Below are 21,514 nucleotides of genomic sequence, written 5' to 3'. Positions count from 1 at the left end.
AGCACTTTCTGAGAAACCAAGCAAAACTGTCTCCTACCATCAGCCAGAAGCTGAGTTGGTTGTTTTTTTTATAGCTCCATCTTGACAAATTACAGTTATGGAAAGAACTGAAATAGGACTAGAAAGAGGACTAAGTACTCTGTAAGTCCTTAGGGAAATTCTGTTAAAGCCCCTGTCTGATTCCCTATTTAAAAATAGGGAGGTATTTTCAGCTACTTGTGGTGAAGTCTGAATGTACTGTTTCTGTGGAGAAGCTTATTTAGTGATTCAAACACTTATTTAGTGTTTTCAGGGAAGAGTACACATCTTTGACCCAGCAATGAGTGTGCCAGCTGTGATGCAGAGTTCTTTGGAGTACAGGAAGGTATTGCGCTCTGACACAGCTCAGTTTTCACTTTTGTTTACAAAATAATATTAAGGAACTTGCGCAAAGGTGCCCACACGTAAATAACTCACGTGGAATAAAATTATCCAAAAATGCCTGTGTGGGCCATCATGTTTCTTCAAATGGGCTTTCATAATGTTCAATACAATCTTGATGAAATCCCTGTTTTGGTGGGAGGATTGGTGGAATATGAATAAACCTCGTGTGGACTTTTGAACGGAGAATCCTTGGGAGGTTCTGTGACTCACTGTTGGCATGGGCCTGATTCAAGATGCTAGATGTTATATTTGGCAATTCATGTTATTTAGAAATGCTGGAGGAAATGAAGGTTAACTAATTAGAAATAGCATTGGTAGCAGATGGACAAGAGAATACTGTAGAAAAGTTGGTTGTGCGAGTCTGATTTCTTGCAGTCTTTTAGTGCAGGCTGAGCAAGGTCTTCCAACTGGCAAAAGGTTTTGCCATTGAGCTGCATATCTGAGCACAAACCTGGTATTTGGTATGTGTTCATGACTATCGGGCAGTCTTTGGAGAATTTCAGTCTGTACGCTCAAAGCAAGAGTAGATAACTGTCCTTCGTGAGCAGCTGATCTTGAAACAGTGTGTTTTGGCAGTGCTCCCAAGACTAATTCAGTCAGTCCCCACCTAATGAACTGAAGGCCACTTTCACAATAATTAAGAGAAAAAAACACTTTCTGGATTTTATCCAGTTTTGCAATTTTAGGCTGGTGTCCTGAGCACTTGGTGATTTCTGTTAGATAGTGGACCACTCAAAAGTCATTACTCCATAAATCAGGTAGAATAGAGGGGAATTTCTTCACTTTTTGTTTTGTTGCATGTGAGGAAATCTCAAGAATGTCTCCGTGACTGCCAGACAGAATCACAGAATGGTCAGGGTGGGAAGGGACCTCTGGAGATCATCTAGTCCAACTCCTGCTAAAGCAACTTCACCCAGAGCGGGTTGCACAGAATCGTGTGCAGGTGGGTTTTGAGTGTGTCCAGGCAAGGAGACTCCACAGCCTCTAGGCAGCCTGTGCCAGTGTTTGGTCACCCTCAGAGTAAAGAAGTTTTTCCTCATATTCAGGTGGAACTCCTTGTGCTGCAGTTTGTGCCCGTTGCCCCTTGTCCTGTCACAGGGCACTGCTGAAAAGAGCCTGGCCCCGTCCTCTTGACGCTCAACCTTGAGGTATTTGCACGCATTGGTAAGATCCCCTCTCAGTCTTCTCTTCTCCGGGCTAAACAGCCCCAGCTCCCTCAGCCTTCCCTCAGAAGGGAGATGCTCCAGTCCCCTCATCCTCTTTGCAGCCCCGCGCTGGCCCCTCCCCAGTAGTTCCCTGTCTCTCTGGAACTGGGGAGCCCAGCACTGGACACAGCACTCCAGGCGCAGCCTCACCAGGCAGAGCATAGAGGCAGGAGAACCTCCCTCGACCTGCTGGCCACGCTCCTCCCGATGCCCCCCAGGGTCCACTGGCCTCCTTGGCCACCAGGGCATGCTGCTGGCCCATGGGCAACCTGCTGCCCGCCAGGGCTCCCAGGTCCTTCTCCGCAGAGCTGCCTTCCAGCAGGTCAGGCCCAGCCTGTACCTTTTTTCTGACCATACATACTTTTATTCCAGTTTGAATAGCATTTTTAATATAAGTGCTCTATATCTAAAATAGTAATAACACAGAATTGCAAGGTGTTAGGCATTCTGTGTATTAATCTGCCTAATTATGCCTAGATAAAGTTTCAGTTCAGTGACCCTATCTGTTGTAGGCGTTTCACAGATGCCTTTTTTACCACAGTGTCATGGGAAATGATAGACCCAGTGATCATGCTTTGTTCCAAATCTGCTTGTATTCAAAGTAAACTGAAGTCCTTGGAATAGTTTCAGGGTTTTGCACAAATGGTGGATCTCAGCAGCAGAGCCAGTTGATATTGCCTTATATCATGCGTAGAATCAGATAACTTTTATCTCATCTCATTGTGTGTTCAGATAGAGGAGAAAGGTGATTTCCTTTCTCTGGGTTATTCTTTAGTCCATATTTGTGACTGTTTACTTGCAGCTCTTCAGTCTCATTTTCTATGTGGTCTAGTCAAAAACAGGTCTAGAAATAAGATGGGACTTGATAGTTGCAAGCATCAGAGACCATGAGCAGTTATTCCTCATTGCTACCATTGTACAAGGTACATTGTACAAGGTTGCTTTTGTTTAAATGAAAAGTACTTATGAAATTGGGATTTTGGGATGCAGGGTGCTCTTGTTAGTTCCTTCTGCAGTGGTAGAAACTGCTGAGGTGTTAAAAAAGGGGTTCCTGTGTCAGAAGCTTTGAAGGTCCAGTAGTATTTGCAGTCTAGTTTGAAACTACTACCTGCCATTCAAGTAGTCTCTGTGTACCGTGTTTCTAATCTGTGTTTAGTAGATGAGAAGTGTGTCCCAATAAAATGAAAAAAAAAAAAAATATTCTCACTGTCAGTAAGTCACCTTAGCAATTTTTCTACAGCTAAACCAGGGAAGTGACATTCTTGCTGTATGAGGGGATGGGCATACCTGTCATAGTTAGGGATGTTTGTAGGGATTTATGGCATGCTGGCATAGCTATAGTGGCTAGAGATGGTCTATTTTCATGCTCTAGCCTGATAGTCATGCTGGCAAAATTGTACTCTTGATTTGCCTGGAATCAGATGAAGAAATATTTCCACATCTCTTTTTGTCTTGTAAAATTCTTTGTAATATTCTTTATGACTTGGAGGTTCTGTGCTTTGGAAAGGGTACATACATACTGATTGTTCTTCATGCCATGTTTTGAGTATAATACATTCTTATAATTATATATTAATTTTCATTCATTTCATTATTGATAGCTTGTTTCCCGATACATCAAGGGAATAGATACAACATGAGTAACATTTTTTGTGATCTTACAATTACTAACTGTATGTTAGTTTTCATTTTAGATTCGTTTGTATGTGAAGTGACTGTATTTTTGGGTTTGGGTATAAACCATATTTACTAACTGAAAACCAGAAAATTGACTTGGCATGTTGAGTTAGAAAATATAAAAGCTTACCTCTTCTTGCTGACCAAGCAATCCATCTAGTCTCGTGTGCAGTTTTCAGTGCATGTGTATTTTAATAATGCAGTGCCTTTTGACAATTCAGATTTTTCCTACAAATACTTCATGTTCATATATTTGGGCTTGTTTGTGCCCATCTTGGGGTATGATATGAGGAACGTGATCCTTAGTTGCAAAACCTGAATAAAAATAGTTTCACTTAGTTGAGCTTAGCAACCAATGGAGAAATATATACAGTGGTTTTGTCACTACTTTTTAATGCCATAATTACACATGGGATGAAATAGATCCCTAAGAATGTTACGAGGACTGCTTTTTGAGCCATGATGTGAGTATTGCATTCAGCAGTGACATGTAGCAAAAAGTGCTAGGGCCTTTGAGCGTGATGAAGTCACCACGTACTCTGTGTACCATTGGGAGTGTGGAATGGGCTGGAGAGGTAGAAAAAGTGCTGAACACTGTGAGTATTGCAGCCACCAGCAGCAGAATGGTTCAGATCAGTTAATGTCTGTGGTGCTGGTCTAGTGTTAGACAAAAGAGATGAGGACCACAGGCTGTCTCCCTGTCATATATGAAATGAATAAAGAAAGTGTGCTATTGCATATGCTTGTCCTCACCAGATGATTAATTTCTTTGTTTCCCAAGAAATATGGGCGAAATGGAGAAGTGGGGGATCAGCCTTGCAGCTTGTTACAGCACAGTCATCTGAAGAGGGATAGGATTTATCTCAGCCGTTTAGTTACATTTTTAATTAATCTCATCTCAATGTGGACATGTAATACAGGTCAAATGAATAATTTCTTAAATGTGCTGGTTTCTCTCCTCTGACTGTAATTGGAATCTAGATGGCTTTTGCAGATGTGGATGTCTATATAAGAGGCATCTTATTTAGTTTTAGATGGTTTACATCATAGGGATTCTCATGTGCCAAACCCCAATGTACATGTCATGAAATTCAGTGGACCACAGTAGTATCAGAGACCCTATTTCAAGAACAGAAGTAAATGTATCATGTTTTCCCATGCCACGTCTGCTGGTGTGCCCTTAGAAAGTAATGTCTTACTAGACAATAAAGTCTGTAAGACAGGCTACTGAAATAAGCAGGGAAGGAAAGGAAATTCCGTGCTTAAAACTGCAGAGCCACAGCATTGGTATAATCACAGAATGGTCAGGGTGGGAAGGGACCTCTGGAGATCATCTAGTCCAACCCCTGCTAAAGCAACTTCACCCAGAGCGGGTTGCACAGAATCATGTGCAGGTGGGTTTTGAGTATGTCCAGGCAAGGAGACTCCACAGCCTCTCTGGGCAGCTTGTTTCAGTGCTCTACCACCCTCCAAGTGGAGACATCTTTCCTCATACTCAGATAGAACTCCCAGTGTTGTGGTCTGTGCCCGTTGCCCCTTGTCCTGTCACAGGGCACTGCTGAAAAGAGCCTGGCCCCGTCCTTCTGCCACTCACCCATGAGATATTTGTATGCATTGCTAAAAGCCCTTCTCAGACTTCTCTTCTCCAGGCTAAACAGTCACAGCTGTCAGCCTTTTCTCGTGAGGGACATGCTCCAGTCCCCTAATCCTCTTCACTGGCCCCTCCCCAGTAGTTCCCTGTCTCTCTGGAGCTGGGGAGCCCAGCACTGGACACAGCACTCCAGGTGCAGCCTCACCAGGCAGAGCAGAGCGGGAGGACAACCTTCCTCAGCCTGCTGGCCACGCTCCTCCTGATGCCCCCCAGGGTCCATTGGCCTCCTTGGCCACCAGGGCACCTTGCTGCCCACCAGGGCTCCCAGGTTCTTCTCCGCAGAGCCGTCTATAAGGTGCAGCCCAAATGAAAGATGCATCCTTGATTATGGCTAAAAGATAGGCCCAGGCAAAATATGTATGGAATTTAACCAGAAGAGTAAGTTTCTCATCACAGATGATAAGAATAAATAATTTTAAAATTTGGGCAGATGGGCACTAGCCAGAACAAACTGCACTTCTTAAGTATATTGCCCATAGTCAGTGATAAGAAGTATTTGATAAAGGCATCTGCTGACAATAGTTAATAAGACTGACTGAAATTAGCTTCTAGCAGAGAAGAGTGAAATCAGAGCAAGGACACTAGATGACACGGAAGACCTCAAGAACGTTTTATTCTGGACTGATCCTGCTTCAGGCTAGGTGAAAGGGAATGGTAAGATGATTCAGGATGGGCATGGATGAGGCTAAATTTAGTTTATTTGGTCTGGAAGACTGTTAAATGTCCAGCTGGGCTCTCTGAGAGCTGTCAATTCTGGGATTACAGTATCAAAGCAATTAAATTTTTGTTTTGTATGATTTTTTTCATGTTTTGGAGGTAAGGACAGGATGTAACTGTGTTTCATGTTGAGACAGACCGTTCACACACCCAGTAGCACACTGTACTGTAATACAGATTTGTTGACTCCATGTGCAGGTAAGTGCACTAGGGCACAGAGGCTGATACCAGTTGAAAAAAAGCAGTGATTTACATTGTGATGGGTTATGGTGCTTACTTGGCTTGTTATTATTGTTGCTATTTAAATAAAATCCCCTGAAGTCTATTTCAGACAAGATTAAAGTAACTGTAGTACCATAAAACAATTGGTAGGAACAGTTTGTTTATGTAGAGGTAGAATATTACAGTTGTTCAATAGATTGCAGAGTTCCTTTGGTGGACATCTGTAATTATTTGGGACTAAATCCACTTCCTAGTAAACTTGACAGGAATCTTTCAGTCAGTTCCAGAGGGATTTATATCAAATTTCTTAAAATTTTTGAAGATGCCAAGTTCTGTAAAGCTGACATTCCTTTGGGACTCTGCATAATAGGTGCAATGATATGCTTTGCTGTGAAATAGTCTTAATTGGATGGGGTGATGAGGAGGTTAATGCGTCTACCTGGTCACTACTTTAGAAGTTGTTTGTATAATAATATAGGAAATATGGGGAACAAACAAGGGGACCAGGAATCTTAACCCATGAGCAACAGTGTGACTGAACTGGCATTGGAAAGACTCAGTGGGAGGACGGGGAGGAGGAAGAGGCTGTTGCTGTTGTGTATTGGGTTCAGACACTTGTACAGAGTACAGGGGATGGTGATGATGGGAGATTTTAATTAATCAGTCATCTGTTGGAAACCAATAAAGGAGAATACCAGCTGCCCAACATGGTCTGCAGTGCACTTAGGACCAAATTATGAGATGGTGGGAAAAGCAATCAAAGGGGAAACTATTCTATTTGATACCAACCTTAAGGGAGAAACTGTTCAAGAACAGGGAGAGAAAAGGCAGAAGCCGCTTGAGTGAGGATTACCCTGGGGTGACAGAGCTTGCAGATTTCAGGAAGGGAAAGAGATTGAGTAAAAGAATCAGGACAACGGGTTTCAAGGGGATATGGTAGGACTGTGGGCATAATTTCTTTGGAAAGGAGTCTGGAGAAAAGAAGTTAAAGGAACTGGTTGTTCCTTGTAAAAATGTAAAGAGAAAAAAACCGCAAATTGAGACAGCACAGGAGAAGGACAGAAAGCATAGTAAAAAAAAATCTGTCTAAAATACAAGTGTCTTGTATCAAACACAAGAAGGAACCATGTAGAAAACGAAAACTACTTTGGATTATTCAGAACAAGTACAAAGGAATAATAAAAGATGTAGAGGGGAAAAAAATACTCTAAGAAGCCAAGGCTAAAAAATGAGAACAAGAAAGGACTATGTACAAGAAAGAACATGAGGAGTAACAGAAATTGTTCTGGAAGTATATTTTGGGTAAAAGCATCTTTCAGGAGAGTGTTACTCTACTGTTTAACAGAAGCACATCAGTCTTTACTAGTGGTATTAAGAGCATGTGGACAACTCAGCCTGGAATAGAGAAAGGACAAATCAGAGAGTACTTGATGTGTTAGGTGTTCGCACCTTAGCTGTGTTTGAGACACGCTATACTTGGGAAGTGGAAGAATTGGCTAAATCAGTCTCAGCCCTGTTAGCAATACCATGGAGAATCTGAAGAAGAAAAATGAGAGTGTGAAAAAACAAAAAAAAAAATAGATAAACTGATCCTTTAAAGGGGGGGAAGCTACAGATGGAAGAGGCCTATCAAATATTTACAGATCACTTTTATTCCTAGAGAAATTGCAGAAAAATATTTCAAACATTTTTTAAGTACCCGGAGGAAAGCAACAAACAGCAATCAGTGTGAATTTGTTGGAACTATCTAATACCCTATAACGAGGCATTAAAATTTGTGCATAAAAGAAAAAGAGCAGATGCCCAACGTTTTCGCTTTAAGAAACTTCTGAATGCTGTCTCACAAGACTCCCTTATAAACAAGCTAGGGAACATCAGGCAGTGTCTTAATGTAAGTTCCATGGGATATAGCTGTAAAACTGGTTGCATAAGGTAACTCCCAAGTGTCTACTGCTGTTTCACTGCCATGTGTTATTTCACAAGTTTATTTTAGACAGTATTCTGTTTTTTCCAGTAACAATATGGATTTATGTATTAGAGACTATGCTTATTGAATTTGCATTTGTCACAAAGTTGAGAATGGATTGGAAGGATGCCAGAGAACAAGATTAGAATTGAAAGTTATCTTGACACATTGGAGAAATGGCTTGGGGAATAAGGTAATGTTTAATTAGGTCTAAGTACATGGTACTACACTTGGGTGGAGTAACTATGTACAGGACACAGGAAGCTGGTTAAGCAGTGGGTTTTGAAAACGATACATAGATCATGAATATTACATTAGCAACGATAATCAAGCTGTTGCGAAAAAGGTATGGATGGACAAAAAAGATATATAGGCCTGCAAAATGTATGGAGTAATTCATCTGTTGTACTCAGTACTCTGCTCAGCTCAAATATGGGATCTGGCTTTGAGCATCACACTTCAATAAAGATAGGGCTAATTGGAGAGAGGTCAGAGAATGGCATTGAGGATAGTTGGAGAGCTGAAAAACATGACCTGTAAGGAAAAAATCAAACAAGCAGAATTATTTACCCTAAAAAGTAAAAGCTAGGTAGCAGAGAAAAGTTCTCCAGAATGCAAAAACCCCACAAACCCAAAACCATCAAACCACCTTGAACTTTCACAAATGAAGGGAATGATGTGATGATCCCTGCATCCTGTACGAACAGCTTAAATTCTAACAAGAAAGAATTAGTTTAGACATCAGAAAAAAAAATGCTGATAGTAAGGTAAGATCACTTAGAACAGGTTAGGTGAGAAATGTATGTTAGAGGTCCTTTAAAACACAGAAAACTTGTCCAAAAATGATGCGAGTGTAGCCCTGTTTCACTGGCAGTTTGGACATGACCTGCTATAGCCAGCACTATCTTCTGTGGTTCTCTATGCAGTGTTACATTACTGCATGTTATTACTGTGCCACACAATGCATTTTCGGTTTTGTAAATCTTGTGAAACAGTATTGTTCTTTGAATTAAGATTATACCTTTTTCTTAATTTCAGTGTGTGCAGAAGCTTACAATCCAGATGAGGAAGAGGACGACGCAGAATCTAGGGTATTTAATGCTTTGAGTCAAATACTTAATACTTTCCACCTGTACCTCCACCCCCCAACCCCAGTTCTCAGACATTAAATTTAGGAAGAAAAATGCAACCAGCATTACCATTCCTTGCCAAAAGAATCCTTATTATCATAAACTTTAATAATCTCTTGGGTTTTCATGTTAAAGGAGTATTTAAAAATTCTCTGTAACAGAGTCACCCATGTAGGACCTGATGTATTATTCTAAATCACCACACCTTTGGTACATGTTAAGGAAACATTTTTGTGCAATTTGCCCAGAGAGCACCTGCTCCTAAAAGTACTTATCTGATGTCCTCATAATCTTGCAGTGGTTTCCTCAATTATCTAATATTTCTCATAAGGCAGAAAATAGGTAAATTATAAAATCACCAAGATTTTCAGATGTACAATGCAATAACTAGTGAACTTGTACTTACATCACCCTTTTAAAGGCATTTACTTAGCTTTTAATATGAAATAGCATAAAGATGACTTTTAAGACAAGTTGAAATGTTTATATTCGAACTAATTTCTGGCTTGTAAAACTGTTCAAAAAGGTTATCCTACAGTATCACAGCTTTGAAACCTAGCATATCTTTTTAAAGAGATGAATTGAGTGAACAAATTGATTGATACTCACATTAACCAGACATTGGTAATTTAGTAAATCTCTTGCTCACTTGGATAGTGTCAAGTCTGCTGTTTACTCTGTGTAACTTCTGATACAAATTTAACACAGATACTATTTCACAAAATATTATTTGGGAAGCAGTCATGGCAAATTGCTAAATTTAACAGTGGTGGTTTTTATAAAACGTGCATGCTTGAAATATGATTAGAGAATAGTTAGAGTAATGTTTATGCAGCAGTAGTTGGGATAAAGGTATCCGGAATGGCTTGCGGAAATGAACTGGATTTTACAAATGTATAGATGTTCTTAGCTGAAATACAGCAGTGCTTTGCTTGCTAATGCTATGGTGATACAGTGTTATCATTGAGTGTTATTCAAATCCTAATGGTTTTGAAGTGGAAGTGTTATGAAGCATGGCCAAAATATTGTATAAAACAGCTGAATTAACTCAGTCCTTCAGGTAGTGCTACTATATGATAACCACTTTAAAGGCTTTTCTATTATATCCCTCAGATTATTCATCCTAAAACAGATGATCAAAGAAACAGGCTGCAGGAGGCATGCAAGGACATTCTTCTTTTTAAGAACCTAGATCCGGTAAGAAATTCTTCGTAATGAACAACATTTAGCAGTGCTGCTAAGAATTAATGCTCTTGAACATTTGAACATAAGTGTACAGATTTGACATTTGTAAGCTCTTATGTGTGCTTTCTTGACCATTTCATAAACTCCAGAAATGCCATTTTTATAACTGATAAAGCATATAGAGAGAGCCTTATGTCCACCACCATGGATGATAGTCTTGAAGTACATTAATATGAATGTATGCATTAATATGATTGTAAAGTATTGTATTTTCTTATTTTAAATAGTCTTGTTGTACGTTGATGTATATAAATTCATCAGTTAACTGGAATGTTGGTTGCTTCTACTAGTTACTTTTTATCATCCAAAAGTGCACTGAGTCCTCCATCAAAACATAACATGACCACCAACAGTTTAGCTACAGATGTTATTGAACAAGCAAGTTATGAAACAGAGGGAAAGAGAAAGGCAATAGTGAGGTGTGTATATTATTATTTCACTTGATATAGATACCTACACCACAGGTAATTTTCTTCTGCAGAGGTAATTTCCTTTTATTGCCTGTGAGAACAAGTATGGGCTTTTAAGAAAGCTTAAATCCAGTGAATGAATGATCTGGATCAGACAAAGGTGATAATGCTGCAAAAAAGCACAAGGCTGTTTAAGGGAAAAGGCGAGTGTATCAATCAAAGCATGCATACTGACATTGGGTTGATTCATGGCAAACCAGGTGCTTTCTCAAGAGAATTGATTCTGTGCTGCCAGGGAAGGGAGCATGGGGGAAAGAAATAACTATGTAGAGTTTTAGGCATGAGAGCAAAAAGTTTAAATTTGATTCAAGAGGGAGCTAATGGAAAGACCAGCCTGCAGCTCTGTTTGGAAGTCAGGTGCTGTTACAGAGCATGCATATGAATGCAGATTTCCAGCTCCTGCTTTTGTCTGCACAAAGACTGAGCCCTGACCCTGGGTACCTGCTCCCAGAGAGGCCCTGGTGAGCCGTAGACACCCAGCTTTGCAGAACCCTGTAGTCGGAGCTATAGGGGAGCATCAAGTCTCAGTGTAGACGTGTATATGTGCGTATTCTTGGGACACTTGGGATCCTGATACAGAGGATTTTCTAACTCACTCCTTCATGCTTTGTGTTTAATGGGTAGTTAGTTATGCTATATATAGTTCCACTATACTTGTTCAAGCTAAGTTCACCCAAACATTTGTTCCCCCCCGTCGTGAATTCTTCTGCTTAAATTCAGGGATACAAAGTGGATTATGGGCCTCTGCTCTGGGTGTGGAATTCCTTTATTATATGTTTTCCTTCTTGGTGCTGTGCCTTGGCTTCCACTTGGCTGGACCATCATTACATCAGCCTGCCAATAGCATTTTGTCAGACCCCCCCTTGGTTACTGTCTGAGCATTTCTCTCTTATGAGCCCTGTGACCCAATGGATTGTCATGTGCTCCTGGAGTCTGCTGTGATGTTAATTTTGACCTACTGCTTTCCTGATTCTGGCTTTACACAGTTTCTTGGTAGTATCTGCTTATAGCATCAGTCCTCTGGATGAGATCTGCTTTCCCTTCCAGTGAGAACTAGATCTTCTGTCTATTAAATAGTCATCAGCTACTTGGTCTGCAGGACCAGGGATCTGTTGGCTTTCTGTCACCTATATCATCATGCTGTGTAGATATAAAGCATTAAACTGGTCCAGTGTGGGTGCTTCATAAAACTCTTCCAAGGAATACTGAGAGATTGCTTCCCCTGTTTGTGGAGGTCTTCTCAGGACTGTGCTGCTGTCTTGATACCATATCCCCTTGAAGTTTTGAACTCCTTTTTCTTTTTGCTTCTGAATCAGTTACTTGTAATTGCTAATAGTTCCCACCGTTTGTTCCAGGCCTTTAGCAGACTTCTTAGTTGAGCTCTCCCCTCACGGAGCTCTGCAATCCAAAGCCTTGAAAACCACTTCTGGGATCTCTGAGGTCTTGTTTACCCCCCTTTATTCAGGTTGTCCAGTGGATTAAGAACACTTCCTTCTGCTTTAAATCCTTCACAGACAGAGTTCTGGAAAGCTGAACAAGGTAATTTTTGTAAAGGAGTTTTTCATTATAATAAATTTACTCTTAAAAGGCATTGGAAAGCTACTGAGCTCTGAAGATAGTCTGGCTTGCTTCTTCTGTGAAGCCAAGATCTGTAGACCCCAGGGGACTTCTCCCACTCCTCCGTCTTGTTCTGCTGCTAGGCAGTGACTCGAGCTCTGCTGCTGTAGTTGCAGTAATTTAAGTGTTCCTATCCCAGCTCTCTTCCTCACCTCTGCTTCTCCACCCTGCAGCACAAGTGCACGTGGTGTCAGCTGCTGCAGTTTGCTCTCTGGTGCATTAGCGAAAAAATTCTTTCATTTCATAGAGACATAATATCTTCAGCTGCTAAAGCTAAAGTCTCTGGAACAAAAGTCAAACTGTGTATCGACAGGGTCTCCCACTCCCCCTGTTTTTTTTTCTTGCATTGAACTTCAGCCTCTTTCTGCTGTAGTTTTGTGTATGAAAAAATTTGTTTCAGAGGTCAGTGGGTTAGAGGGGAAGAGACAATGTGAAGTACTTAATGGCTTTTCCCTGATGGCCTTTTTAGGCAAGGTGTCAAACACCACTCCTAGATAGGACACCACTCTGAAACACAGTATAACGAAGTGTCTTAGAACATGATCAGAATTGCATTCAGTACATGATGCTAAATGGAGTCACATTTTCTTAAAACCCTGACCCCTGTGTTTTAATTTGAATGGGAGGCTAAGATAAGGGTATCATTATTAAAGCAGAAAGAGATGTTGCAGTAGTCGGAAGGTGACTTACAATACTGCTCAGCATCTTAAAGAGTCCATCTGAACAGACAAGAGTCTTCACATAAAGGTAAAAAACAGCAGAACCATTTGAATGTGAGACTAAATGAGAGAGAGGACGAAAAGATAGACTTTGAGACAGCTTAGGACTTTCTAAACACACGCAATGCTGTCTTGAGTCTGCATTTACCTGATAGCAGTGTTTGAATATCAGGTATGTAAACTTATGGATACGTATTTATAAATATCAGTATTTCACATATTGGCTCTGATTGAAAATGTAGCATAGTATAAAGGAACACAGCTCTGGTACAGTTCCCTGAGCAGTGCACTATGCTTTAAAGGTCAACTCTTATAAATTCACAGAATGACAGAATGGTCAGAGCTGGAAGGGACCTCTGGAGATCATCTAGTCCAACCCCTGCTAAAGCAACTTCACCCAGAGCGGGTTGCACAGAATCATGTGCAGGTGGGTTTTGAGTGTGTCCAGAGAAAGAGATTCCAAACCTCTCTGGGCAGCCTGTTCCAGTGCTCGGTCACCCTCAAAGTGAAGAGGTTTTTCCTCATATTCAGAAGGAACTCCCAGTGTTGCAGTTTGTGCCCATTGCCCCTTGTCCTGTTGCTGGGTACCACTGGAAAGCACCTAGCCCCATCCTCTTGACACGCACCTGTAAGTTATTTGTATGCACTGCTAAGATCCCTTCTCAGTCTTCTCCAGGCTAAACAGTCCTCCCCAGCTCTCTCAGCCTTTCCCTTGTGAGGGATATGTTCTCCTTCATGCTCCAGATGCTGCAGTGTAACCAGAAGCTAGCTGCATGCCCTCTTTCCTTCCACTTTTACTTTGTATGCCTTAAAGTCTGTGAAGTTACTTGAATTTTCTTGAAACTTCCTTTAACTCTGTGGGTTGATGAGGATGTAATTGGTCAACTAATGTCACTTCAGCAAGGCACTCCTGAGTTAACTCCCTTAAATACAAAGTATTTTTAAAGAATTGGTATGTTACCATTCTTTTCACCTTTCTGGGGTCTTGGTCAGGTCCCATCTGGTTGCTGTCACTCAATATCAGTTTTAGTATGTAACTATTGAAAAAAATTACTTGAAGAGACTATGCATTGAAACATGCACTTGCAACAAGATGAGGGAAGGAGGTTTTTGCAGAGCTCTTTGGGTACTTTTTAGAGGAGGAGGTCAGGAAAGAATAATAAAAAAAAATTCAGAAGCAGAACTACGTGGATGAGCGAATTAGAAAAGAGAACATTTGGACGTTCGCTTTTCTCTCCCCATGCTATTAATCTAATTTATGTTAGAGTAACTCATTCCTCTTCTAAAGCACTGGTTCCTGTTCTTTTTCACAGAAAAACCTCTTCCTATTAGACCACAGTTTTGTTTATTGTTTGTCTCGATTGCCTGCCACACCATTGCCAGAAATCCTAATATTGCTTTTGTTCTCCCAGGATTGCCATGGTGTGCCAGGCTGCATGCACGCGCAAAGCATGTTAACACCCCTTCTCCTTCATGCTCCAGGTGCTGGAGGTTACTGGCAGTGGAAGCAGAAGCTGCATGCCCTCTTTCCCCTCCACTTTCACTTTGTATAAGCCAGCAAGGCGAAAACAAGATGATGACCAGATGCCTTGGGCCATAACTGAGGATAAGCCCCAAGTCACTATTACTGGGTTTTGTGTCTGTTCAGCTTAACTGTTATCACTGGGAGGACTAACAGCAGCTCCTCATCTAGTGGCCAACACAGTCTTCTACACTTCCTTTTTACAGTGCAATTCAGAGAAATTACCATTTTGGTTTTGTCTTTTAAGAGGAAACTTTGCTGGGGCTGATTAACAACAGGCTTTTTGGTTTGGCTGTTATGGCCCATAGGCCAGCAGTTAAAAAAACGATGAACCTATTATCAGAGTAGCTGGGTGGCTCAGAGGACTGGCACCATCAAAGCTGTGCCGCACCCTTGCACTTGAAGTTTGAATCCTTTCTCTCACTAAAATTCACAAGCAGTATTAGATCATCTGTCCTCTTTCAGGACAATTTTTTTTTTTTTTGACAGCTTTGCCCTGCTAATGCTTGTAGAGAATATTTCAAATAGGTCTTGACCCTTTTCTCAAAAGTAATTATAAATATTCTTCACAAATATGCAAGAGCAATTTCTGGGCATGTTGGCACTCATGCATCTGGGGGAACTATTATAAGAGAACACAGATATTGATCAACTAGTTATAATTGATTAACTCAAAGGAAGATGAAGGAAAGCATAATGCAACTGTGGTTTATGAATAGTGGACTCTTATACGTAAGGCCAAAGCATTCCTTGCAAAGTGCTACTAACAGAAGATACACATGATACTCTTACATTTTGGTGAAGAATTAGGACTACAGAATGCCTGAATATATTAATACTCTGCCCTCTAAGATGGCAGAAAACTCTTTGCAAACTAATGGGCTACCAATCAAACAGGCTTGCACTTAATCCCCATGTTTTTTCCTAGGGCAAAATTAATACTTATAACAGATCTAGCAAACAGGGATTCTCTCCACCTTGCCTATTGTGTTAGAAATAGTGTGGTCAGCAGGACTAGGGAAGCGTACTTCACCCCGTACCGGGCACTGGTGAGGCAGGACCTCGAATTCTGTGTTCAGTTTTGGGCCCCTCACTGCAAGGAAGACATTGAGGTGCTGGAGCGTGTCCAGAAAAGCTCAGCTACGGCACAAGTCTTACGAGGTGCGGCTGGGGGAACTGGAGAAAAAGAGGCTCAGGGGAAACCTTGTTGCACTCTACAACTACTTAAAGGGAGGTTGTAGTGAGATGGGAGTCAGTCTCTTCTCCCAAGCAACAACTGACAGGGTGAGAAGAAACAGCCTCAAGTTGCACCAGGGGACGTGTAGGCTGGATACTAGGAAAAATTTCTTCCCTGAAAGGGTGCTCAAGGATTGAAACAGGCTGCCCAGGGAAGTGTTGATTCACAATCCCTGGAGATATTTAAAAGACATGTAGACGTGGGACACGGTTTAGTGGTGGCCTTGGCAGTGTTAAGTTCATGGTTGGACTCAATGATCTTAAAGGTCATTTCCAACGTAAGTGGTTCTATGATTCTGTAATCAGTTACTGAAGGTGTTCTGCAAAAGAGCTGCCCAATGTAAGTGCCTTCACTTTTGGCTTAAAAGTTTTGGAAGCTATTTGCAACTCTGAATTATTTCTGCTCTTTTTTAGTAAACTACTAAAAAGAATCAGTGAACTTGCTCACAGGTCTAGTTAAAAAATACGAGAAGTGTTACTGAGCCTAACTGATGGGCATATGCATGATATTTGAGAGGCAGAGTACTAAAATAATTCTGTGGAGGAAGGTTAAGGTATATTCTCAAGAAAAATATTATTGCTTGAAAATATTGATTATACATCAAAATACAAATTGGATTCTTTGATAGTGAAGTAATGAATGCCTTTTGATTAGTTTACAAGTGGATATCATACAAGGGAGCTAAACATTTTGAGTTGGATCAGTAGTGCTGCTAACATTTATATCAGAGTTCCAGGGGAGTATATGTACACGGTTTTGTTCTGAAAAAACAAACAAGGGGAGCTGTAGACATGAATTCTGTAATTTACTTTTCCTTGTTGATTACATATTTCCCTCTCCCTCTCCCCCCCCCCTTCTCCTTTCCTATTCTGGTATTCTGTCCACTTCATTACCTGTTACTTTGTTGATATTTTATATTGCACAAAGAATAAGGTGCCAGCAGGATACCATTTTAATTCTTGTTCATTTTAATGAAATGATTGTAGGAGTAAAGAATAAAGTGGTTTATGAAGTCAGTTGGGGCAATAGAAGAGTTGTGGATTCACTTTGTATGATAGTTTTATGGTTGTGTCTCAGAGCGCTGTAAGCTTTACAAGTCATACGGGATAGGCAAGCCTTGTTACTGCTGTTGTACAGAATTGCAGGGCAGCCTCGTGCCTGCTTAGATTGTGCAGGGTGTCTTGCATCTAAAAGGGAAGTTAACTGAGATTTCCTGTCTACCAGGGAACACTCCCGCAGCACGCTCATCCTTTTGGGGGATTCCCAGGCATATAGAATCCCAAAACATCATGCAATGCTTCAGGTACTTACTGCATCCAGCCTAATAGGTGGAGTTTACCAGCTCCTCTCAAATGCCAGATTAAGATTGTCTCAGTTTCCTGCCAGAAGCCACATAATTTTAATTGTAGAAGTGCAGCTGTGCCTTCTGTCTCCTGAATACCTTTTCTTCAATGATGGGGAGGGATATTTTTGCGAAGTTATTTTTTTACATTTGTCATTGTCATGACTCCCAGTGATGATAGTGTCCTACTTTCCATTTTATCTACAGTGCCTTCATTGGTTCAGGATGTCACTGCACTTTGTCAAACAACAAAAGTGTGTGCGAGCAGTTCGAACACTGATGCTTCTTAGAAGCCCCAGTGTTTGAGTGGTTGAGTTTAGTATGGAGAACTTTGTTCTTCTTTCTTTACAAAATAGCTCACAACAGCTTTATAAATTGCTATTACAGTTACACATACCTGGCACAGTGGTAGCAAATCACTTGGTAGCCTGGTAGTTAAAAGAGCCATTGACATTTACAAAAGACATCGTCTACCAGCATTCATGAATGAATCAAATGCTGTCTTGCAAGAGCATGCAAGTGAGTGGATTTTTTAATCTGTGTGAAATATATACCAAGTAAAATGCAGTTTTAATTATACTCATTGTCCATTATCTGATTATTTTTTATTTCCCCCAAGGAATTGCCTTGAGATGTAATTGCCATGTTTGTTTTGTTGACTTGAAAGAAACAGAGGCTAATGTAACTATTTTCAAATGATGCAACATGCATCTGGAGGGCAGTACTTTGTGATACAAAGTATATGTTAGGAGAGTCGTGAGTGATTATTTGCATTTTTTTAGCTAACCGTGCAAGAAAGCTGGAATCGGACACTGTTCTGGGGGCTATCCTTGATAAACAACCCAGTTGTCATTCCTGTCTGGGGCTTTGTTCTTCTGAATCTCATGTCATGTCTTTTGTTCGTAACTGATAGTGAACATGCACAATATGAAATGACAATACATCAGGCTTGCAGACACCTTGCTATGTGGGCATCACCACAGGCCTAGATTCACGAAGGTAGCTGGTGTCTGAGTAGCACTTCAGGCACATAAAATATTTCCTAATGCATTAACAGAGTGATTCATAAAACCTCTGCTTAGGTGCTGTGCTGTTCATAGGCACCATGGTAAGTACCAGAGGTATTCTTTAACTTCTGCTTCTGTGCTAGGGGTTCATGTGACTACCATGGGATAAGGGGAAGAGGAGAGAACTACTTTGTGATGAGTGTGTAATGTTTAGAATACTTAGCGCATTGGTGAAGAGTATCTGTGTAACTGCCATTGAGGAGAGAGAGCTTGCAGGAGCATTGCAAAGAGAGCAAAGTAGGAGAGACTCTGCAGTTGAGGTAGTTTGTACAGATGGGAGTTTGAAGGGGAACTGGAAATTGTGCAAGACAGCATGGGGCTCCTAGGGCTGGTGCAATGGCAGTGATAATGGGCCACAGGGAGTGCTCCCCAGTGGACCAGCCAGCCATGGCACGTTTAGAGGTTTCAACCCAGGTCCAGAGGTGGGATGTGACCATCTTGGTCTCAGGCTGCTGGGAGGACGGGTGTCTCTCCTGAAGGCTGGGGGACAGAGGTAGCTTCACCTATGGGAGATGTGCTGTGGTCAGTGCTGAGCTGCCAGCTGAAGGAACTGCAGAAGGACCTGAGAAGGACTGCATATCATCAGGGAGGATAAACAGGAGCTTGGCAGCATCTTTCAAGGGTTCACTGAAGGGACAAGACCACCTTTCTACAGCAGATGGAGGCACCAATCTGTTGACCAGACTTGCTCGCAAGTGGTACCATGACAGGATAAGACACAATGCATACAAACTGAAATACAAAACATTCTGTTAAAGTATAAGAAGGGTCTTTTCTACTGCTAGAGTGGTCAAACAGGTTTCCCAGAGAGATGTGGAGCTGATTTATGCAGAGCTAAGAATACCTGCTACCTGTTTTTTACTAGGTAGCAGTCGTAGCTGCATGCCCTTTGTATTAAATGTTTCCTTAGTTCAGTATTTTGAAGCCTTTAATTACAGGGAAAACATCATTTGATTAACTAGAAATACAGATTTTGTTTGCCAGGAAATTAAGAAGGGTATGCCCAAAGGCAGAATTTGACTGACTGCAGATTATTTTGACATTTTCCATTCTTGTCACTTTTATTCATTTCAGTAACAACAAACTAGATCAGAGGATGTTCCCTGTCCCTGAGGCCACGCAGTGCATTATGACACACATATGTACAGCTAAATCGTCTTGCACCTTTTTTCTCCTCCTAACCTCACCTGACAAAGCAACTAACATGGTGGTTTTGCTGGGAAGAAGCCCTGGCTCAAGCATTCCTCCGAGCTGTGGCCAGGGTTTGTCAGGAGGAGTGATAGCTGGCACAAGCCAAAACCGTGTTGCCAATTGCACCAAGAGCAAACCAGCCCAGACTATACCATGTCAGTGCTTCAGTACATCCTCTGGTCCTGTTGAATTTGTAATTCATGGAGGTAGTCTATGATTCTGACTGGTCTAAATACGCAAAAGAACTTTACTAGCACAGTTCATTTAAGCAGGTATAAAACTAGGGTAGGTACCATCTTAGTCTAAGATCAGAAAGAAAACCATATAATCTGCACTTTAGGTGATATTAGAGGATATATCTTGCTGGCTGATGCTGTTAAGAGAGCTAATGCTCCTTTGCACCACTCCTGCTTCCCAGCAGTTAAATCCACACTTGAAAGCAAGGGTGATTGAGACACTAATGATAGCTGTAATGATGACATGTTTATTCACTTGTCTAGTAAATTATTTTGTGAAATCATGCTGTCATTATGGTAGAATTGTTAGAAAGACTTTCTGAGTAACTACACTTCAAGGGAAGAAAAGTATCTTTGTAAAAGCATGTCTTTGTTGGTGATCTGGACAGTGTGATGGAGTGCACCCTCACTCAGCAGGTTTGCCGACAACACCGAGCTGAGCGGTGTGGTCAGCACGCTGGAGGGAAGGGATGCCATCCAGAGGGACCTTGACGGGCTTGAGAGGTGGGACCATGCAAACCTTGGGAAGTTCAACAAGGCCAAGTGCGAGGTCCTGCATGTGGGTCAGGACAATCCCAAGCATAAATAGAGGCTGGGCAGGGAACGGATTGACAGCAGCCTTGAGGAGAAAGGCTTGGGGGTGTTGGTTGGCTCACCACGGCCTGGCAATGCGCACTTGCAGCCCAGAAAGTCAACTGTATCCTGGGCTGCGTTAAAAGAAGCATGGCCAGCAGCTCGAGGGAGGCGATTCCTCCTCTCTACTCTGCTCTCATGAGACCCCAGCTGGAGTACTGTGTTCAGCTCTGGGGCCCCCAACCTAAGAAGGGCATGGACCTGTTGGAGTGAGTCCAGAGGGAGGAGCATGAGGATGATCAGAGGGCTGGAGCACCATTCCTATGGAGAAAGACTGAGAGAGTTGGGTGTTCAGCCTGGAGAAGAGAAGGCTCCGGGGAGGCCTTACAGCAGCCTTCAGTACCTAAAGGGGCCTACAGGAAAGCTGGAGAGGGGCTTTTTGCAAGGGCATGTAGTGATAGGGCAAGGGGGATTAGCTTTAAAATGAAAGAAGATAGATTTAAATTAGATATTAGGAAGAAATTCTTTATTGTGTGGGTGGTGAGACACTAGACCAGGCTGCCCAGAGCAGCTGTGGCTGCCCCATCCCCGGCAGTGTTCCAGGCCAGGCTGGATGGGGCTTGGAGCAACCTGGCCTGGTGGCAGGTGTCCCTGCCCATAGCAGGGGGGGTGGAACTAGATGAGCTTTAAAGTCCCTTCCAACAAACCATTCTAAGAAAAGAAAATCTTGATAATCTAATTTGTATTGTATTGTCTTTCAGAAAATCTGATTTCCCACTCAGCCTCCTCACTTTTAAGGGAGTTAAAGTATTTTCTTTATCACAAAGGATGGTGATCAAATTGTGCTTTCATGGCAACAACCCAAGATTCCCATAATTTTCTCAAAAATGTTTGTTCTTTGAGGCATTTACATGCTTCACAATTTAGAATGGGGAAAAAATATCCATTGCATGTATTAATTGGAGTATGTAAATAAACATTATATAAAAAATCAAATTTCAAATAATTTAAACTTTAGTTTTGGTTCTTTATATTTGTAGAGTGCATTATCCTTAAGAAAAATAGATGCTTTATTATATTTGAAAAAACTGTATTAAGATAGTGAAGTATTAGCAGAAGTCACAAAGACTGCACAACACACATGCTTAATACTTCAAATTCTTTATAGATTTTATTTCTGTTAGAAACTTAACAATGCTTTTAAAGCGTCATTCTTTAGAATATTGATTACCAGATTGCCACAGCATTACATGTGGTAGATTTACGAACACATACAAAAAACCCTCCTCCTGTTTTCATTTTCT

General features: G+C 41.4%; 1 protein-coding gene across 2 annotated transcripts in view; it reads left to right on the top strand.

Annotated features, from left to right (window-relative positions):
- Window positions 1–21,514, top strand: part of PRKAR2B (protein kinase cAMP-dependent type II regulatory subunit beta) — a 90,704-nt gene that overhangs the window by 57,344 nt on the left and 11,846 nt on the right. For both annotated transcript variants that reach the window (XM_040596447.1, XM_040596448.1), the window contains exons 3-4: window positions 8,900–8,952; window positions 10,105–10,188. In XM_040596447.1, coding sequence (XP_040452381.1) covers window positions 8,900–8,952; window positions 10,105–10,188 — 137 coding nt within the window. The remainder of the gene's footprint in view (window positions 1–8,899; window positions 8,953–10,104; window positions 10,189–21,514) is intronic.

Source organism: Falco naumanni, chromosome 5, assembly GCF_017639655.2.
Source record: "Falco naumanni isolate bFalNau1 chromosome 5, bFalNau1.pat, whole genome shotgun sequence".
In the NCBI taxonomy this organism is placed as follows: Eukaryota; Metazoa; Chordata; class Aves; order Falconiformes; family Falconidae; genus Falco; species Falco naumanni.
Note: the sequence above shows the minus strand (reverse complement) of the source record. Positions and strands in the feature narration are given on the sequence as shown.